Source organism: Phaethon aethereus (genome assembly GCF_964289735.1).
Source record: "Phaethon aethereus genome assembly, chromosome: 17".
NCBI lineage: Eukaryota > Metazoa > Chordata > Aves > Phaethontiformes > Phaethontidae > Phaethon > Phaethon aethereus.
This window is the reverse complement of record NC_138593.1, coordinates 16,096,433-16,114,118: the sequence shown is the minus strand read 5'-3', so window position 1 is coordinate 16,114,118 and position 17,686 is coordinate 16,096,433. Positions and strand designations below refer to the sequence as shown.

At 54.0% G+C, this 17,686-nt stretch overlaps 1 protein-coding gene across 1 annotated transcript in view; it reads right to left on the bottom strand.

The window, feature by feature from the left end:
- Positions 1 to 1,519: 1,519 nt before the first annotated feature.
- The window catches only part of POLE (DNA polymerase epsilon, catalytic subunit), a gene marked incomplete at both ends in the record, with an annotated part of 30,846 nt that continues 14,679 nt past the window's right edge, over positions 1,520 to 17,686 (bottom strand). Inside the window, 26 exon segments of the mRNA XM_082007767.1 lie at positions 1,520 to 1,633; positions 1,847 to 1,936; positions 2,062 to 2,187; positions 2,479 to 2,679; positions 2,897 to 3,090; positions 3,198 to 3,329; positions 3,447 to 3,627; positions 3,740 to 3,872; positions 4,416 to 4,541; positions 4,831 to 5,004; positions 5,476 to 5,680; positions 6,298 to 6,518; positions 6,668 to 6,891; positions 7,278 to 7,454; positions 8,295 to 8,401; positions 8,489 to 8,642; positions 10,927 to 11,067; positions 11,429 to 11,572; positions 12,791 to 13,000; positions 13,323 to 13,541; positions 13,626 to 13,748; positions 13,827 to 13,907; positions 14,105 to 14,207; positions 14,495 to 14,709; positions 15,435 to 15,630; positions 17,259 to 17,416. Coding sequence (XP_081863893.1) covers positions 1,520 to 1,633; positions 1,847 to 1,936; positions 2,062 to 2,187; positions 2,479 to 2,679; positions 2,897 to 3,090; positions 3,198 to 3,329; positions 3,447 to 3,627; positions 3,740 to 3,872; positions 4,416 to 4,541; positions 4,831 to 5,004; positions 5,476 to 5,680; positions 6,298 to 6,518; positions 6,668 to 6,891; positions 7,278 to 7,454; positions 8,295 to 8,401; positions 8,489 to 8,642; positions 10,927 to 11,067; positions 11,429 to 11,572; positions 12,791 to 13,000; positions 13,323 to 13,541; positions 13,626 to 13,748; positions 13,827 to 13,907; positions 14,105 to 14,207; positions 14,495 to 14,709; positions 15,435 to 15,630; positions 17,259 to 17,416 — 4,149 coding nt within the window.

The following is a 17,686-nucleotide window of genomic DNA, read 5'->3' as shown; positions in this document are numbered from 1 at the left end:
CACATGGTCCTGCACCCCGGTTCTCCCCTTCCTCCTCCCCCCCGCCAGACATGGAGGGGTTCCAGCCATCCTACCTCTGCTCTCAGGGCAGCAGCTCCATCCCCAGGAGCAGATCAGCCCCATCCATCCCTGCTCCATCTCCAAGGGCAGAGGACCTGATGGCCGTGCCCAGCCAGGCCCCGCACACAGCCCGGCTGCGGTGGTGGGAACCCCAGCAGGGATGCGCGGCCACATCCGTCCTCCTGCCCGGGCTCTGTCCCCCTGCCTGCAGCCCCTCAGCCCCTTCCCACAGCCCCAGCCTCTGCCTGCAGTCCCTTTGTTGTAAGCTGCTGCAAAACAGCCATTAGTAAAAACGAATATATACATATATATTTTTATTCATAAATAATATATATGCAATAGGAGTCACTACAAATTTCCCCCAGGAAAGCAAATACTCCAATGCTACAAGAGCAAAGGGACGTACATGACAAGATGTCATTCAGGGAAACCCCACGGGGCAGCAAGTCCAGATGTAGGACCGGCTGCATGTGCGCGCTGCCCACCCGTGCTGTGGGGTGGCACTGGAAGGACACTCATGAGCAGCGGGGCTCATCGGTGATGGAAAAGTCTCCTGTGGGAGATGCTCCATGCCCCAAATCTGGAGCCAGGCGGGTGTCCCCAGCCAGGGCCCACTCGGTCCGGGGAGCTCCTGCGGGGGAGCGTATTTAGGGTCGGCAGCCAGGTGCCTTTTCCACCCTTTTTGGTGCAGATGCGCGGGTGGGCGTGGGACATCAGTCCCGGGACAGCCGTTGCTGACTCCTCTTTCCCGGGAAGGGCAGGTCGTTATGGCCGTGTCTCTGTCCTGCGCCCATCAGGGTTTCTTTGTCCTGCCAGCTGCTGCCCAGCGAGGAGGGTTCGGCTGAGCTTAGCAGGGATGTCCCGGGACCTGCCTAAGGAGACCTCATGCGTGGTCCCGCGGCTCGCCTTGGTGGGGGTCCGGCTTAGCCTGGCCAAGCCAAGCCAAGCCAGTCAAGCCAAGCCCAGCCCAGCCCATCAGGGCACAGTGGCGTGGGTGGGCAGCGCTGCCTGCGGGCACAGCCCCTCCAGCCACAGATTTCTGCCCTCAGTGCCCCGCACCGGGCGCTGCAGCTCCTTGTCCTGCTCTGCTTGGAGGCTATTGTCACTCCAAGGGCAGACACAGGCCCTGCTTCTCCCCTCCCCAAAAACTACACCTTCTTTCTACAAGCCATTTATTTATAGAAATTCAACATTAAAACCACTCCCAGTCGCCAGCACAAACCTCTGGAGCACAGCTCCAGCCCCTGGTGCCCCCAGATCCGTACACCAGGCAGCTGGGGGTAGGAGAGCCCAGGCCCTTGCACAGCTCCTGCCTGCCCCCCTTGCCGCAGGAGGGGTGCGCAGCTTCTCCCGGGTCTGGCCCAGGGCAAGAGGGTCCCACGACTGCTCTCCCATAGACATGAGACCACAGCCCCGGTGCCCCCACCAGTACAGTGCAGGCAGGAGGAGCATCCCCACCTCACTGCCGGAGCTGGGGGTTAGTGCGCAGCAGCCACTCAATGGTTTCCAGCAGGTAGGCCATGTTGTAGTGGCGGGCGATGTTCTGGAAGACGTTGATGTGCTCCATGAAGGTCTGGGGAGAAGGAAGGGAGGGAAGGACACTGCCCAGCACCCCTGGGCAGTGGGGGGTTCCAGGGAGGTGGCCAGACAGGGCAGAGGACAGCACAGCAGGTCCCAGGGGACAAGCAGTTACAGAAGAGGCAGAGAAGGAACAGGGCACTGCAGGGCTCCTTGCTGTTCCTCTGGGAGCTGCTGGCATGGGCTGGGCAAGAGGGTGTGGGTATACCTGGGAGGAGATGGTGAGGGCAAAGTCTCCAGCACAGCTGCAGTGCACGGGCATGTGCGTCTCCTTCACACCATGACACTTCTTGCATACCTGGAGGCCAAGAAGTTTTAGGTGGGCCAGGAGATGAGGCCAACCCCCTCTGCCAGGGGCAGACTGAATGTGTCTGGCCTCAGCCAGCCAGGGGGACAGATAGAGCAGGGGAGCCCCACACTCACCAAGTCCTGCAGCATGAAGGCCATCAGCTTCTTCTGCAGGGCTTCCACCAGTGCTGTTTCAATGGCATCGGAGTCATACTGTGCCTGGCAGTTAGAGCAGACCCAGCTGGGCAGGACCGACCCATCCTAGGGGCAAAGAGGAGGGAGGTGAGCACCACCAGGCCCCAAGCACTGTGATGGGTATAACCAGTTTCTGGAGAGGACTGAGCATCAGCCAAAGCCAAGGGATGCTCAGACCTGTCACAAGCAGCTAGAAAAGGTGGTGAACAGAAAAAGGCCTTTAGGGGAGGTTGATCACCAGCAGCAAAGCAGAGCTGCAAAGCAAAGGGGAGAAGGGAAAAGATGGGTAATGTGATTGACTGCCCTCCAGCATTGCCATGCTGGGGGCCTCTAGTGTCCCCAGGAACAAAGCTGCACCTGGGAAAGCGCAGGGTCCTTGCACAGGTCCAGGTCCCTGCAGAAGTTGCAGTTCCTGCAGATGACTTCAGGGAGGACATAGGAGCGGCAAGGGTCCCGAAACTGGGCTTCTTCCGAGAACTCGCCCACATCAATGAGGCGCAGCAGGTCCCGGCGCAGTTTGTTCACCTGGTTGGTTATGTTGGCATCTAGGGAGAGGACCTACAATAAGAGCCAGGTGAGCCTACCAGCAGAGAATAAAAGTGTCCTCACCAGGTCAGTTCATATCCTTGTGACCTTTTAGGGATACAGAGCAAGACAAACTGGTTGCAGATCATTCCTGGAGGAAAGCGGTGGCAAATCTGAGTCATGAACAAGGACCAGAATTGGAGCCATGACTGCAAACCTTCAGAAAAGGGGCCTGGCCCACCCCACTGACCTTGCAAACGTATTTGATGAACTCCAGAGCCGGGTTGTTGAGCAGCAAGTAGGAGCCAGGCAGCACTGGGAACATATCTGAAGGCTCAGCGGTATTACGAGAACCGGCCATCTTCTTCTGGATCTTCTGGGTGATGGTGAAGAAGCTCTGGGTGAGCTCGTTAGCCACATAATCCTGCGAGAAGGTGATCATGCCTAGAGAGACAGAGCAGAGAGCACTTGAGCTGTACAGTGGTATATGGGGACCGCAAGGTGGGTGGCTCTCCTCCTGCACCAGTGCTACCCCATGGTTCAGCACTCACCAGGCATGGGCCCCATCTCCCCCAGAGCCTCCTGGGACACCTGGCTAGTGCTCTTCCTCTTGACAGGGGTGCTCCCGGGAGCATTGCACCGCAGCTCCTCCTTCATGCTATGGTACACGGCCACAATGTAGGCTGGAGAGACATGGGCAAGGCTCTAGCTCCAGCCTGTGCCAGCAGCCACCCCACTGCAGGCTCTCCCTGGCACCGAGGAGGCACAAGCAACCTCATCCCCTCCCTGAGACAGCTCACCCGACACGATCATCAGGAAGTAGCTCTGGCAGGAGGCAGCCTGGGGCAGGAACTGTGCGATATTCCAGCTGTTCTCAAGCAGCTCCTCCACATTTGACTCCCCTTCCTCCTCTTCTTCCCCCACCGCCTCCTCTTCCTCACTATCCTCCTCCTCCAACACTTGCTTCTTGCTGGTGTCCTCCTGGAGGAGCCAGTGATATTGCAGCAGTTCCTCATGCCCAGTCAACACCTCCCTGCTCAGCTCAACCCCCAGCACCCTACACCTGGGGGACTGAGCGCTTCACGTCTCTTACCTCCCCGTAGTGGACACGAGAATCCACTTTTCCCTTGATACCTCCATAATTTGCTGGATCCATCCAAAGCAGGAACTCCCAGCAGCGGGAGAAAGAGATGGTCAGAGAGTGGAAGATCTCCTTGGAGTGGATGCTGGAGGGAAGAGACTGCAGTCACCCACAGCATCAGCATCATCCCTAGTTCAGAGCCTTCTCCATGGGACATTGCAGAGAGGTGGTGATGCTGGCAAGGAGAGAGAGGACTTCCCCTCTCCCATCCAACCACTGGCAGGGACCCCAGGGGAAGCCATGCCCAAAGAGTCTTGACTCCCTGTGTGTGTTTCGAGGTGCCTGTACCATGGCTGGAATGCTGAGAGGATCCAGAGAGGATGAGGTGCTGGGCACCTCAAGTTCTCTTGAAGGTCTTTGCTGGATTAAAGCCTATAAGCATTCTTGGAATATTACCTAAAGAGGGCAGCCAAGGGACAGATCCCTATTCCACACATGACAGCAAAACTGGGCAGTCTTGTCCCTTCAGTAGCTTTGCCAAAAAAATTAAAAAAAAAAAAAAAATTCAGTGCTGAGGCCCATCAACAGGCAAAAAAAATCAGCATCCTCCTTCCTGACCCTGAGCCCTCCCTCAGCTCCATCATCTGGCAACCTCATCTCCAGGCCCAGCTTGGCAAGTGCGCCTCACCTGTTGATGATGTACTCCATGTAGCTGATGGCATCCTCAATGCGCCGTTTCTTGGTGCACAGAATGATCCGGTTGAAGTTGGCATAAACCACCGAGGAGCCCAGACGCTTGAACTCAGCCACCAGCCTGCAGGCAGGGCACAGGAGCAGGAGTCAGCAGGCAGGGAGGCAAAGCCTGAGTTGCAGATGGAACCCGTGGAGGATGTGCTGATCCAGCACAGTCAGGAGTCAAGCATGTTGGTGATACCATGCAAGGGAGCTCACCCAAACAGTGTGGGAGGTCCCAACCTACCGCCCACCTCTGTGGAGGCTGCGGCAGAGAGGAGTGACTGTGGGTGCCAACAGCAACCTGGTCACTAACACTACTCCTGTCCCTTCCCCATTCACCAGTCTGGCACACTCCAGGTCTCACTTACTGCAGGAAAAGCTTCTTCATCATGTTGTGGAGCGTGCGGTGCAGTGCTGGGTCATAGAGCAGGGAGGAAGGAGAGCGGAGCCAACGGTAGAAGTGAATGACCTGGTTGTCTGCATAGACGTTGTGATACTGTGTGATCTCCTTCACCCAGCTCACCACCATGCTCTTCAGGATCCTGCCAGGGAGCAGAGACCATCATGACCCCACCAGCCACAAGCGACCCCTTACAGATAGGTACATGTTTTTGGATATGCTTGAGAATTCAGAGTGGAAACTCTGCCAGAGCAGCAATGTGTGAGCCCTTGGCACATGAGCCACAGGGTAGATATATGCCTCTATAACCTGGTGGAGCATGAAGAAAGGAGAAACAGGAAAGGCCAAAATCTTCGCTAACGTCCTCATGCATCCCCTAGTTGGCTGCGACACTAGGCAGGTCTGAGCCCAGGGACTTCAAAAGTCTGTTGGAGAAGATGCCTGCCCTACCCTTGAGACCTGAATTTGTATTTAGTGCATCCCACAAGCCCCATTGCTGGCACAAGTCTGGGAAAGGCTAAAGCCAAGAGGGAATGAGAGGCAGGACCCCTGAGAGGACCTGCCCAGGATGAAGACCAGATGCTCCACCTCCTGCTGGCTCCTAGAACCATACCTGAAAGTGTTGGAGCAGAGTGCAGTTTCGTCATAGCTGGCCGGGATGTTGGCAGCTTGGTTCCCTGTCACCATATCTTCTAGGGACGCCTGCTGAATCACGTCAAAGCTGATGCTCATGCTGGAGCCTCCTTCCATGTCGTTTATGTGGTGGGACTGCAACACCGTGTTTACAGCCAGGCTCTGGATGTCCAGCTCCAGACACACTAAGAGCAAACAACCTCTCAGCAGGCAGGCAGGGCAAAGGACCAACAAGGACACGCTCCCTGCCCCTCTGCCAGAAGTGCTTTTCACAGTTATAAGTGATCTATAGGTGTGGCCGCACCAAGTGGGGAGATGCTTTCACAGGCGTGACTGTCTTGACCAGCACTTGTCTTCCAAAAAGACTGGGACCTAATAATCCTTTGGGGACCACCAATTTTTTCTGGAAGCTGCAGCAGAGGAGCTCAGAAGAACTGACTGCCACTCAAGCTGCTTTTGCCTCTGAGAAAGACCTGTCATAGGGTCACCAGAGATGACCAGCTGAGCTAGTCTGTCCTTGGAATGACACATTGCAGATGGTCTTCGGAGTGCTGCTGTCAGTGGCCATGAATGGGGAAAGAACCTGCATTCAGGTGCTTGCACACATTGCAGGCGAGACCTCCCTGCCCCAGATGCCCCTTGCATGCACCTTGCCCAGACAACTATTGAAACGCAAAAGCTGCTGGTGACTACTGTCAACACAGAGACTCTTTGGAGACCGCATCCAACCCTCTACAGGGCTTGCAGAGCAGGATCCAGCTGTGCCCCCAACCAGCACTACCACCCTACTCCCTCTCCTCACCTGTGGAGTAGCAGCCGGGGTTGTTTATCTCCACGGAGGCTCTCTCATCAAACTCCATGACTAGGCGGTTGTCATCAGCCTCCTTACCCCCCAGGTCTGGGCGGGCCGTGGGCGAGAGCCACAGCAAGTGGTTGTGACGACGGAGGTGGCGTGAGAAGAACAGGTCAGAGCCAAAGGTGGAGATGTCATCGGGGAGGTTCCCAACGGGGATGTGGTAGTATCTGGAGCACAGAGAGGTGAACAGTCATTGGGGTGAGCGCAGCTGCAGGGAAGACAGGGACCCCTGCCTGTCCCCTCAAGGGACAAGGCAGCCTCCTGTGGTCCCATCAAGGGTACGGCAGCCCCAGGGGAATGCAGCTGCCCTGGGCACCTGCTCATCTCGAAAGCCTGGGAGAGGCAGGTATCCAGATTGAGGTAGTGGCGGATCATGCGGCGGGCAGCATGGCGCTGCCAGTCCAGGACCGAGTAGCTGATGTCATCTACCAGCCGGATGGGGACCAGTGGGAACTCCTCGATGACGGGGATCCCACTTGCCAGCCGTTTCAGGTCCCAGTTAGACTGCACAGCAACCAGTGTGGGGCCTCGGCGCTCATCCTGCACAAAGGAGGACATGTCCTGGTGCACCTCTCCAGTGAGTGCTTCTGCTCAGCGGGGAGCCAGCAGTACTGGATGCCCTGTCCCCAGAACAGGGATGGCACACCCCAGCACATCTGAAGCACCCATCTCCATGCAACCAGCTCTCCAGCAGAGATGGAGCAAGCTACTGAGGTAGCCTCACTGCTGGTACTGCCTTAGGCAAGCCACCCCAAGCAAGACAAGCCCTTGAGCAACACCACTTCTACCCTTGACCTTCAGGCCAGCAGCTATGTGCAGGCATTGTTGGAACTCGTGCACCCAGTGCCTTCCACAGCATCCTTCCCTTCCCACGTGCCTGCATGGACAAGGTCCCAGAGGGGACCTTTCTTGAACCTTCATCTCACCTTGTAGCCCAGCAGCAGCCGTTGGATGGCTCTATAGACAGCCTTGGGGTCGGTCTCAGCACGCACTTCAAAGATGTGCTTGTCTGGGGGTAGCAGCTCTTCACCTGCCTTTTCCAGCAGTGCACTGCGCTCCGCCGAGAAGAGGGTGGCAAGATTTGGCATCTGATTGCTGCGTACCTGCACCCAAGGGGGACTGGGTTGGAGCCAGGGGGAGAGGGACCCTGGGCTGTGCAGTCCTGTGGGCCTCTCTCCTCCGTGCATCATGAGATGTCTTCCACCAAGCCCTGACAAAATGCAGCAGGAATGCACAAAGAAACCTCCTGCTGCCTGATCTCCATCATAGAATCATAGAATGGTTTGGGTTGGAAGGGACCTTTCGAGGCCATCTAGTCCAACCCCTTCCATATGCAGGGACATTTTCAACCAGATCAAGTTGCTCAGAGCCCCGTCCAGTTTCCAGGGATGGGGCATCTACCACCTCTCTGGGCAACTTGTGCCAGTGCTTCACCACCCTCATTGTAAAAAATTTCTTCCTTATATCTAACGTAAATGTACCCTCTCTTTTAGTTTAAAACCATCACCCCTTGTCCAACAGACCCTGCTAAAAAGTCTGTCCCCATTTTTCCTATCAGCCCCTCTCAGCCCTGGCAGCTGCAGGAAGGTCTCCCCGGAGCCTTCTCTGCTCCAGGCTGAGCCCCCCCAGCTCTCCCAGCCTGTCCTCCCAGCAGAGCTGTTCCAGCCCTCGGAGCATTGCTGGGGCCTCCTCTGGCCCCGCTCCAGCAGGTCCATGTCTCTCCTGTGCCGAGGGCTCCAGAGCTGGACGCAGCACTGCAGGGGGGTCTCCCCAGAGCGGGGCAGAGGGGGCAGAATCCCCTCCCTCACCCTGCTGGCCACGTGGCTTTGGGGGCAGCCCAGGACACGGTTGGCTTCTGGGCTGCGAGCGCACATTGCCAGCTCATGTCCCGCTTTTCATCTAGCTGTACCCCCAATCCCCAAGCCTCCAGAGTTCCACCTTACCTTGTCCAGCACAAAGACAGCAGCTTTGCGCTGCGAGGGGATGAAGAGGCCCAGGATCGCCTTGCTGCCCTGGGAGCTGTGGTAGAGGTAGATATGGCGAATACTTCCTAGGGACACAGAGCACAGAGCATCAATGGTACCCATGGGTGCGGTGTCCTGGGTGCCCCATGAGCCCCTCTCACAGGGTGCCTCACCTGGTTCCAGGTAAGTGAACTGGGCCAGTGAGCGCATCTCCAGGTGCTCAATGTCAAAGGTTTCGGCCTCTCGCCCTGCCAGGTGCCTGACGAGCTGCCTGCTGACCATGCACACACAGCCCAGGTGGATCAGGGCACGGAGGAGCAGCGGCACCTGTAATGGAGAGAGATGTGGTAGAACAACATTCAGCTACCAAACTCTCACGGGTTTCATATCTAGAACAACTCAGCTTAAAAACCACAGGTAGGACACCCGAGGTGCCTCTGGAATGAGTTAGGTATTATCACCTTTGCTGGTGCTGCAGATACAGAACAGGTATCTTAATTCTTAACTCACCTGTGTTTCTATCTAGCCCCAGACCCCACCATCAAGGACAGCAGCAGGTACTTTGGAGGATGTGTGGAGCGATATCTGGGCAATCTTGCAGCTCTGCAACTTGTGGTTTGGCATTCCCTTGACAAAGGCTTCATGTGAACCACCAGATAATCAGCACAGTGGAAGACGCACCACTGATTCACCTTGTTTTATTAACCTCACAGCTGTAAACTCCATCGCTGCAGAAGACTCCTCCTGAATGACTTGATGTGGGACCTAGTCCCAAACCAGCAAGAAGCAATAAACATTCCTTCCCTAATCACGCTTTCCTCATGTCAGTTTTGACTTTATAGACATCCCATTCTCAGATCTCCTAGCAAGTTGAAGCATTCCCGGGTCCCTAAGTCCCACCCCTGCAAGGAAGCCCTTCCCTCCCTTGCATCCTCCTTATCATTCTCCTGTGCTAGTCCTGCTACATTTTTTGGAGACTGTGCTCAGAATTCACTGCAGATGTTTCAAGATCAAGATCTTTCCTTGTCCATGACTATGTCCAGCTGGGTTCTCTGTATCTCTGAGGACAGAAACTGCACAACCCTCTGGGCAACTCCGCTCAACCACCCTTGCAGAAGTTTTTTCTCAAGTTTAACAGAATTTCCTATGTTTCAGTTTGTGGCCACTGCCTCCTGTCCTGTCCCTGGGCACCACTGAGAAGAGCCCAGCTCCTCTCCTTTACTCCTCCCGTCAAGAAGGTCCCCTGAGCCTCTTCTCCAGGCTGAAGAGTCCCAGCTCACTCAGCCTCCCCTTGCATGACAGACACTGCAACCCCTTGATCATCTCACTTCCTTTTATATCCTTAGAACATCTCCATGCCACTTGTTTTACTTCAGTTGCTAATTTTAATTTCCTCTTAGCTAGCTGCTTCTTGATTTTACCTAGTCCCACTTACTAAACACTATGGTAGTGGAGAGGATGCAGGTTTGCTCCTGGAAGATCTCCTACAGATATGATGAATTTGTGTACATGCTAGTCACTTTGGCAGAGTAATTTGAAGTAAGTTTTGGGTACTGCTTACTAAGCTAGGAGTTGTGTCTTGCCTTGTGGGACCTTTATCCAAATTTTCTAAAAGCGGAAATTTAAGGTGACTTTAAATGGTTTCTTTCATCATACCCCACTGTAACACTTTCCAGGCTACACCAGTAACTTGCGTAGCTGAAGTTTCCCAACTTTACTATGCTCTTTTTGCCCTTGCAGGCTCTTGTAGCTCACAAAGCATTTTTATCTGATGGCACCACTGCTCACATCAAGCTTGTCCTACGTAGGCAAAGACTTTTGATCCATAACAAATTTATGTCATATTTTAGTCGCAAATTCACTTGCCTTTATGCTTTCTTTAACATATAGCTCCACTCTAACAATGGTGAAACCTATTCTGCCACTTCCATACAGGTCAGGTCCTGACATTACAATGTCTTCTTGATTAAATTCCTGTCACCAGGTTTTTCAGAGCTGCTGAACAAACCAGTGTTCTCATTAGAAGCTGGCATCCTAGTTTCCCATCTTCATTTTCAGGCTTTCAGTTTTAATAGCACTGGTAAATTTAACTTTGGCTTGATTGCTTTGTACTGAACTTTGTGTAGGTTGTTCTTGCTCTTCCCAAAATTTCAAGCTGTATTCTATTCTTCTTTCTAAAGCTTTTATGACCTCATTTTAGATGACAAGGCACCCAGACCTATGTACAACTCCACAGATGTTGGGTTTTCCCCCATCTTTACTCGAAATACCCCTTATCTTTTCTGTTTCAAACACCAGCAGGATGGTTCTGATTTCGTTTAGAGGAAGATCACCCTTTCTGCTTAAATGCCTCCTTTCCCCAAAGTTTCCTAATGCAAATAAACCAAACCCACTTCCCCTGACCTGCCTTAGACCACATACTGAGAGTCAGTATGTCTGCCTATATGAACGTGGGTATAATCCCCAGTACTCCGCTGTACAGGGTCTTTATTTCTGGTGTCTCACCAAGTTGTTGAATATTGATGTGCCAGGTGTCCTTCTGTGCCACTGGCACTCAGACTAACAAGCCACCACTCAGCAATCCTTAAAAACGAGCATGCGGAGGAGTTACCTGCGTCTCATACACTCCCTCGATGTCTGGAGCAGAGAGGTCTGCATTGATTTCATTGATGTGCTCTTGGTACATGTCTTCAGGGACGGAGTATTCATACAGGTTGTAGACCAAGTTTGAGCGGGGCAGGATCCTGTTCACCTGCAGAAGCAAGGGACACGCTTCGTGGTGCATGTCACAGCATGTGGCACCGCTCCAGGAGCTGGGGCACTTCCAAGGGCTGCAAGGAGCTGGGGTCTGAGCCAGCCCAGCTCCCAGGGCTCCTCCCTAAGGAAATCAGTGGTTTATGCTCATGCACATTACAAATTCCCATAACAGAGAACCTGCTTTCTGAGCAGGTTGGGATTAGCAGAGGGACTGGGGACTGGATGAGGTACATCTGCAGAGTGGGAGAGCAAGGCCCTGCAAGGAAAATGCTTGTAATACCTGCTTGCAGCAGAGGTGAAGCACCTTATCTCAACACAAGCAGGTGTTTCCCCTTCCAGAAGGGGCAGGTCCTCACCCTCCTGTAGGCTGCTCCCTCCTCCAGCTTTGGGACACGCTGGTTGACATAGAAGACACGCGGGATGCTCAGCCTGATGCAGTGCAGGTCACTCCCAATCACCGCCCACAGCCTGAACAGCCCAGGCTGGCTGGTCTCCGCGATCTGCAGGACACAAGGCTGCAAAGTTAGCCTTAGCAGAGCAATCCAGCATGTTATCAATGCTTATGTCTAAGCTGCGGAGCACTTTGTGGATTTATACGGCCAGTTGGTGGCCACAGAGAGAGCAGAAGGCTTAAAGAGTCATTGGTCTCAGCACTGGAGGCCCCATGTCCTGCTACTGTCCCAAGGCACCATGAAGAAAACTCTCCGGCTAAGGCTGACCAACCAACTCGAGCTGACCCTTTATGGCTGCCAAGTCACTCTGATATCCTGAACCAGCCGTCCCATCTCGAGCTTGTGCTTGCACAAGGGTTGCCTACAGCTCTGAAGGCCTTTCTGGAAGATGAAGAGGGTAACAAGGGGCTGGGCTCAGATGGCCATGTGTAACAAGGATTTGTGAGAACGCCTGGATGGCACCATCTATACGTTTGTACGTTGGCTGCTTCCAGGCATCACTGGAATCCTGTGTCCATCACAGGCACACCATGCCCAGTGCTGGGCTCCCCAGTACAAGAGACATATGGACATAGTGGAGAGGGTCCAACAATGGGCCACAAGGATGAAGGGACTGGAGCATTTTTCACATGAGGAAAGGCTGGAAGAGCTGGGACTGTCCAGCCTGGAGCAGAGGAAGCTCAGGGGGATCTCAATGTATATAAATATCTGAAGGGAAGTGCAAAAAGGAGAGCCTCGCTCTTCCCAGTGGTAGCACCAGAGGCTCTGGGCACAAACTAGAACACAGGAGGTTCCCTCTGCATGGCAGGAAACACTTTTTCCCTGTGAGGGTGGCTGAGCCCTGTCACAGGTTGCCCAGGGAGGTTGTGGAGTCTCCCACCTTGGACATACTCAAAACCCATCTGGGCACTGTCCTGTGCAACCGGCTCTAGGGGGTCCTGCTTGAGCAGGAGGTTGGACCAGATGGACCCCAGAGCTGCCTCCAACCTCAACCAGTGTTTTTGTGGTTCTGTGACTACTGCAGTGCTGCTCATGATACACACACGTCCCAGATTCACCACCAAGAATGACCATGTGGGCTTCTGTTCCCATACAGACATGGGTGAGCCTGAGGCTCTGCAGCCTCACCTGGCCTCCCTGGGGTTAACACCAGAGTGGCACCAGGGTCAGTGGTCCCTGAACTTCACCATTTGACCGCAGATTGTGTAAATGTGAGGCTTATGCCCCAGGCTGCCCTCTGTGGCAGGTCCCGTCCTCCCCTGGTACCTGCACAATCTGCCAGGGCAAGTCCAGGATGCTGCGCGCTGTCCTGCGCAGGTAGCTGCTCAGCCCTTTGGAGAGGGCATCGCGGACCACTCCTCCACCCGCTGTCACCCCGCCATCCTCCAGACGCCGCCTCTTCTGCCGCTCCCGCCGCTGCCGAGCCTGCAGCTCCCACTTCTTCTGATGGTAGCGCAGCCAGACCAGCCGCTCTTCCTGAGTGTGGTGATAGCGTGCGTGAGTAGAGCCAGAAAGCAGCACAGGCTTCCCAACCCCCCAACACCACGCCATATGCCTGAGCCCTCCAGCCCCTGGCCCCACATCATGTTCCTGCCCCAGCTGCGAAGCCACCTCTGCCCCCTTTTCTCCACCAGTGGTTACATTTCTCTATCTCCTGGTTATATTTCTCCTTTTAGCCCTGAGCTATGGGCGGGCAGATGGTTTCAGAAGACCCACACCTTGCTCCTGACAGCATCCAAGCTGCTTGGGTGGATGAGCACAGCCCCAGGGCATCTCCTGCCCAGTCTGCTTCACCTACCTTGGTGGTGCCCAGGGGTGGAGGTGGACCCAGGATCTCTCGCCAGGACTGGGATAGCTCCAGGTACTGGGACATCTGTTGGCTTTCCTCTGCTGCAGGGACTCGCTTCCGCTTATTTGCGATGGGAACCGGTGGCTGGAGGGTCTTGGCAGCCCCGAAGTCCTCTATGTCACCGACCTGTGAGCTGGGTGTCCCCTCTGGGGGCTGGTTGGAGAGGACCTGAGGGAGCAAGGACAGCAGGAGGATGTGGGTTGCAGAAGAGCCCCACCAGCACAGCCAGCACCTTCCCCTCACGCTGTTTACCTGTCTCTTGCCTTCCAAAGTGAAGAGCTCATTGATTTTTTTCTGTTTGTACACATCGTTCTTCTCCAGGAGTTTCTTGTGGAGCCAGTCTGGGTGCCGGACCCGCGGCACTGGGTTCTTCACCTGAAGAGCATCTCCGAATCACACCAAGTCCCCCAACCAAAGCCCTGCTCCTGCCTTCCCCTCTCTCCCTCCCCATACCTGCTGCAGGGCTGCAGGAATGGTGATGATTTTCTGGATGGTGCTGCCCAGTCTCTCGATATAGTAGTCCCAGTCCAGGATCTGTGAGGAAGGCAGAGCAGTGGGTAGTGAAGAAAGTTGAGCAGAAGACCACCGGATGCAGGGTCAAGCATTTCCCTGGTATCCCCACCCCCAGCAGCCCCCTTCGTGAGTGCAAGTAGCCGCTGCCCAGGTCACGCCTCCAAAGGGACAAGCCCTTGTCCCCGAGCTGGGGCCATTTGCGGGGACGCCCCACTCACTGCACGGATGTTGAAGTCCTGCAGCGAGGGGCTCTTCAGCCATTTTCGCAGGTAGTGTTTGCGCACGCTGGGCTCAGCTTGGAAGATGGCGAGGGGAATGGCCCTGGGGAAGGCAGGGAAGGACTTATTACCCACCCAGAATAAGGTCCTGGCAAGACATGATCCCCTAACCCCAGCCTGTGGAGACCCTCCAGGCTTCTCCTCCCACCCCTGCGAGGCCACTGCACAGTGGTTGTATGGCATTACCCACCACTAGTCTTGCTCACAGTCTGAGCCAGCAGACAAGTGATCACTTGGCCACAGCAGCTTGCTCACCTTCTGCTACCCTGCCCTTCTCCTCTTGGTTGTCCCCACACTGCCAAAAGCCCTGGTCCCTCAAGATGGGGTTACCTCTCAGTGACTGGAGACCCTTCTGGTTTCTTGGAAATGATGAACCGGCAGCTCAGCCCTGCGTCTTTCACCATCTGGTCCCCCAGAAACTCTGCCAGGCGCTTGGCAGTGCTGATGGAGGTGGACTTCTGCTCCCCGTAGTCCTCCAGCTTGCGTGACATGGACCGGTTCTCCGAGATCAGCTCAAACAGTTCCAAATCAGGCATGTTGGCAGCCTGAAAGGGAGGAAAAAACCCCAAAGCTCACAAGAATCTAATGATCAAACCTTGCTACTGTCAGATATGGGGAGCACCTATACCCAGTTGGTGTGGATCTTCATGGGGAGCCTGGGAATTGCTCCCTGTTGCAGCTGCCAACGTGACCTACTGAAAAAAGAGAGCGTGGTTTTGAGGCTTGCCTCGGTTTATGCCATGGCTGGGCTGTGGCAGCAGTGTTTTGTGTTGTGCACACAAAGTACTTGGGCTCAACCAAGAACATGTTGTACAAGGTCATTGCAAAATAGAAGGACCCAGCCAGGCTCTCAGTCCCTCATCCCCCAGTTTCTTGCATTTTCTCTGCTTCCCCAGTTATTGTATAGCTGATGTCTCTGTGGTCCTCATAAAACACCCTGCAGGCAAGGGGCTCTGTCATTCTCTGCCTCAGCAAATGCCTTTAGCCAGTGTCCTTGGGGGATGAGGGCCACCAGACCAGGTCCATGAAGGACTGGGGAAGGACACTGCTCACCAACAGTTACAGCTGAATGAAGATCTCTTGCACTAAAAGACACTAAACAGCAGCCCTAGGTTACAAAAGCAGCAGAAATGAAATGGAATTGACCGTCAGAGGCACAGAAGACCACCTACTCTGTGCAAGCAAAGTCCACCCTCCCCACAGTGCCCAACCAGCTCTGACACTTCCCCAGCTCCACCTTGGGAGCACAGACATGCTGAGCTGCGCTTACCTTGCTGTAGAGCACATCCAGCCAGTAATCAGCCACCTTGGCCACAGAAGCGTATACCTCCTCCAGGGTGCTGCCTTTCAAAAAGGCTTCAAATACGGAAGACTGGAATATCTTCACCAGCTGCAGCTCTCCCCGGCGCTTCACCTCAAATCCCTTCAGCTCTGCTAGGGACCCATCCTCATTGAATACCGCGTACCTAGGAGACACAGAGTTGGCAAAACCTGGCCTGCACCAAGGGACACATCCTCCAGGATCACGCTAGTGTCCCTCCTGCCAGGGTGTTTCTCCCCATGTCACCACGCTATCTGGCACGTTCAGCGGAGCTGTAGGGCTCGGCACTACAGTGATCTCTGAATATCTACAGCTGCTCTACCAACCGTTACAATTTGGTCTGAAAAAGCACATCAGCTCATGCCCTGGCTCATCCATACCAATTGGAAGAATGATCTTAATTGCACACAAGTAAAGGCTGGGAGGTGAGAACCTGGGTGAGGAAATAGAGGAAGATATTAGGAAGAGGTTTAGAGATAAGGAAGCTGTCAGCTCAGATGCTGGCAAAGGAGTTCAGAGGAAACTGGATGTAGCCATGACATGACTATAGGAACACGCCTTCCTCTCTCCTTTTCTCTTGCCTTTTTTTTTTTCCCCCTCATTTCACAGCCTTGCCAATTATTTGTATGTCTCAAGAAAAACCTTATGGGAACATCAGCTAAGAGAAGAGAGGGGATACTCAAATCTTCATCTTGGGCTCAACCAAGAACATGTTGTACAAGGTCATTGCAAAATAGAAGGACCCAGCCAGGCTCTCAGTCCCTCATCCCCCAGTTTCTTGCATTTTCTCTGCTTCCCCAGTTATTGTATAGCTGATGTCTCTGTGGTCCTCATAAAACACCCTGCAGGCAAGGGGCTCTGTCATTCTCCCATCTGACCATGTTCCTGTGGGCACAGCCACTGACGTTGATGCCTGCAAGCCACCACAAGGCTATTTCAGTTGGAGAGTGACCAAGAAATAAATGCACTTGCTAACATCCCCAAACTACAAGAAACCAAGAGGCCCTGAGACAAGAGTCCTACTAGCAGAGCCCACTTGGTGCTTGGCATCGCTTCGAACTCTCTGCTTGCAAAGAAGCGCTGACAGGAGATTGTGGATGCTGGAGCTCGTCCAACAGGGCACTAAGCACAAAGAAGCAGAGAGCTGTACGGACAGAGGGTGCAGCGACAGCATTTCCTGGAGCCAGACCCAGGTCTGTGGGCACCCCTCTAGCTAGTGGTTGCTACTGCTCTAGCTCATGTTCCTATTTAGGAAGCTGTAGAAAAATCAGTGACGTTTGAATACAACTATCCTATAATGTGACGGTAATGGCAGGACGTGTTCCTTCTTCCAGATGGAGAAGGGGAAAGATCTAAGAGAAGCATTACTGGAGCTCTGTGACCTCCTGAGAGATGGGAAGGCAGGAACTGGTGAGTTTAAACATATTAGGTTGAATATCAGCAGTATTAGAAGTCCTCAGAAGGAAAGTAAGAAAGTCAAAGTTCTCCCACACACCTCAGAGCCAAACAGGGAGATCATGTCTGGTCACCAAGTTGGAGAAGTGTTGTTTTGCTGTTATCTTCTAAAATTTATTGCCATACTATGCATTACGCAAGTGCATAGCTGGATTCAAAGATGATCTGGCATAAGGAACTTGCCATTTAAAGCCAGCAACTCAAGTGTGCTGCCAGCTCCAGGGGCAAGGACCAACATGCCCCAACATGCATGAAGGGAAAGAGATCCTCAATCTGTTACCTGGGGGAGTGATAATATTTCAAGCTTTGAAATCTCACCTTTTCTTCAGCTTCTTGCCCTCCTCCTTGGAAGCTGGGAGGATCATGGCCAGGTATGGTCCATCCACTTCAAAAAAGATGCTGTTCTCCGAGTGTGTGACATAGGTGAGAGAGGCTGGGTCCTGCAGTTCCTGGTACTGATCATTCGTGAAGCCTTCCTACAGGCACAGGCCCAGGAGAACAGCTTCACTCAACAGCAGGGCTGGTTACACCAGGGGGTGACCCTTGAGAACACCCTGCCCAAAGGGATCACTGAGCACCCATCTGAAAGCTACAGCACAATTTAGGAATGAAAAATCAAAACATCTGACCTGCCTGTTGAAAGGAAAAATGCTTTGGACCCTAAAATTGTACTCTTTTGTCTTACAAAAGCTGGAACAAGCAGAGGATGGGTTTGGAGCTTGCTCTAGTCTGGACTCCCAACCTGT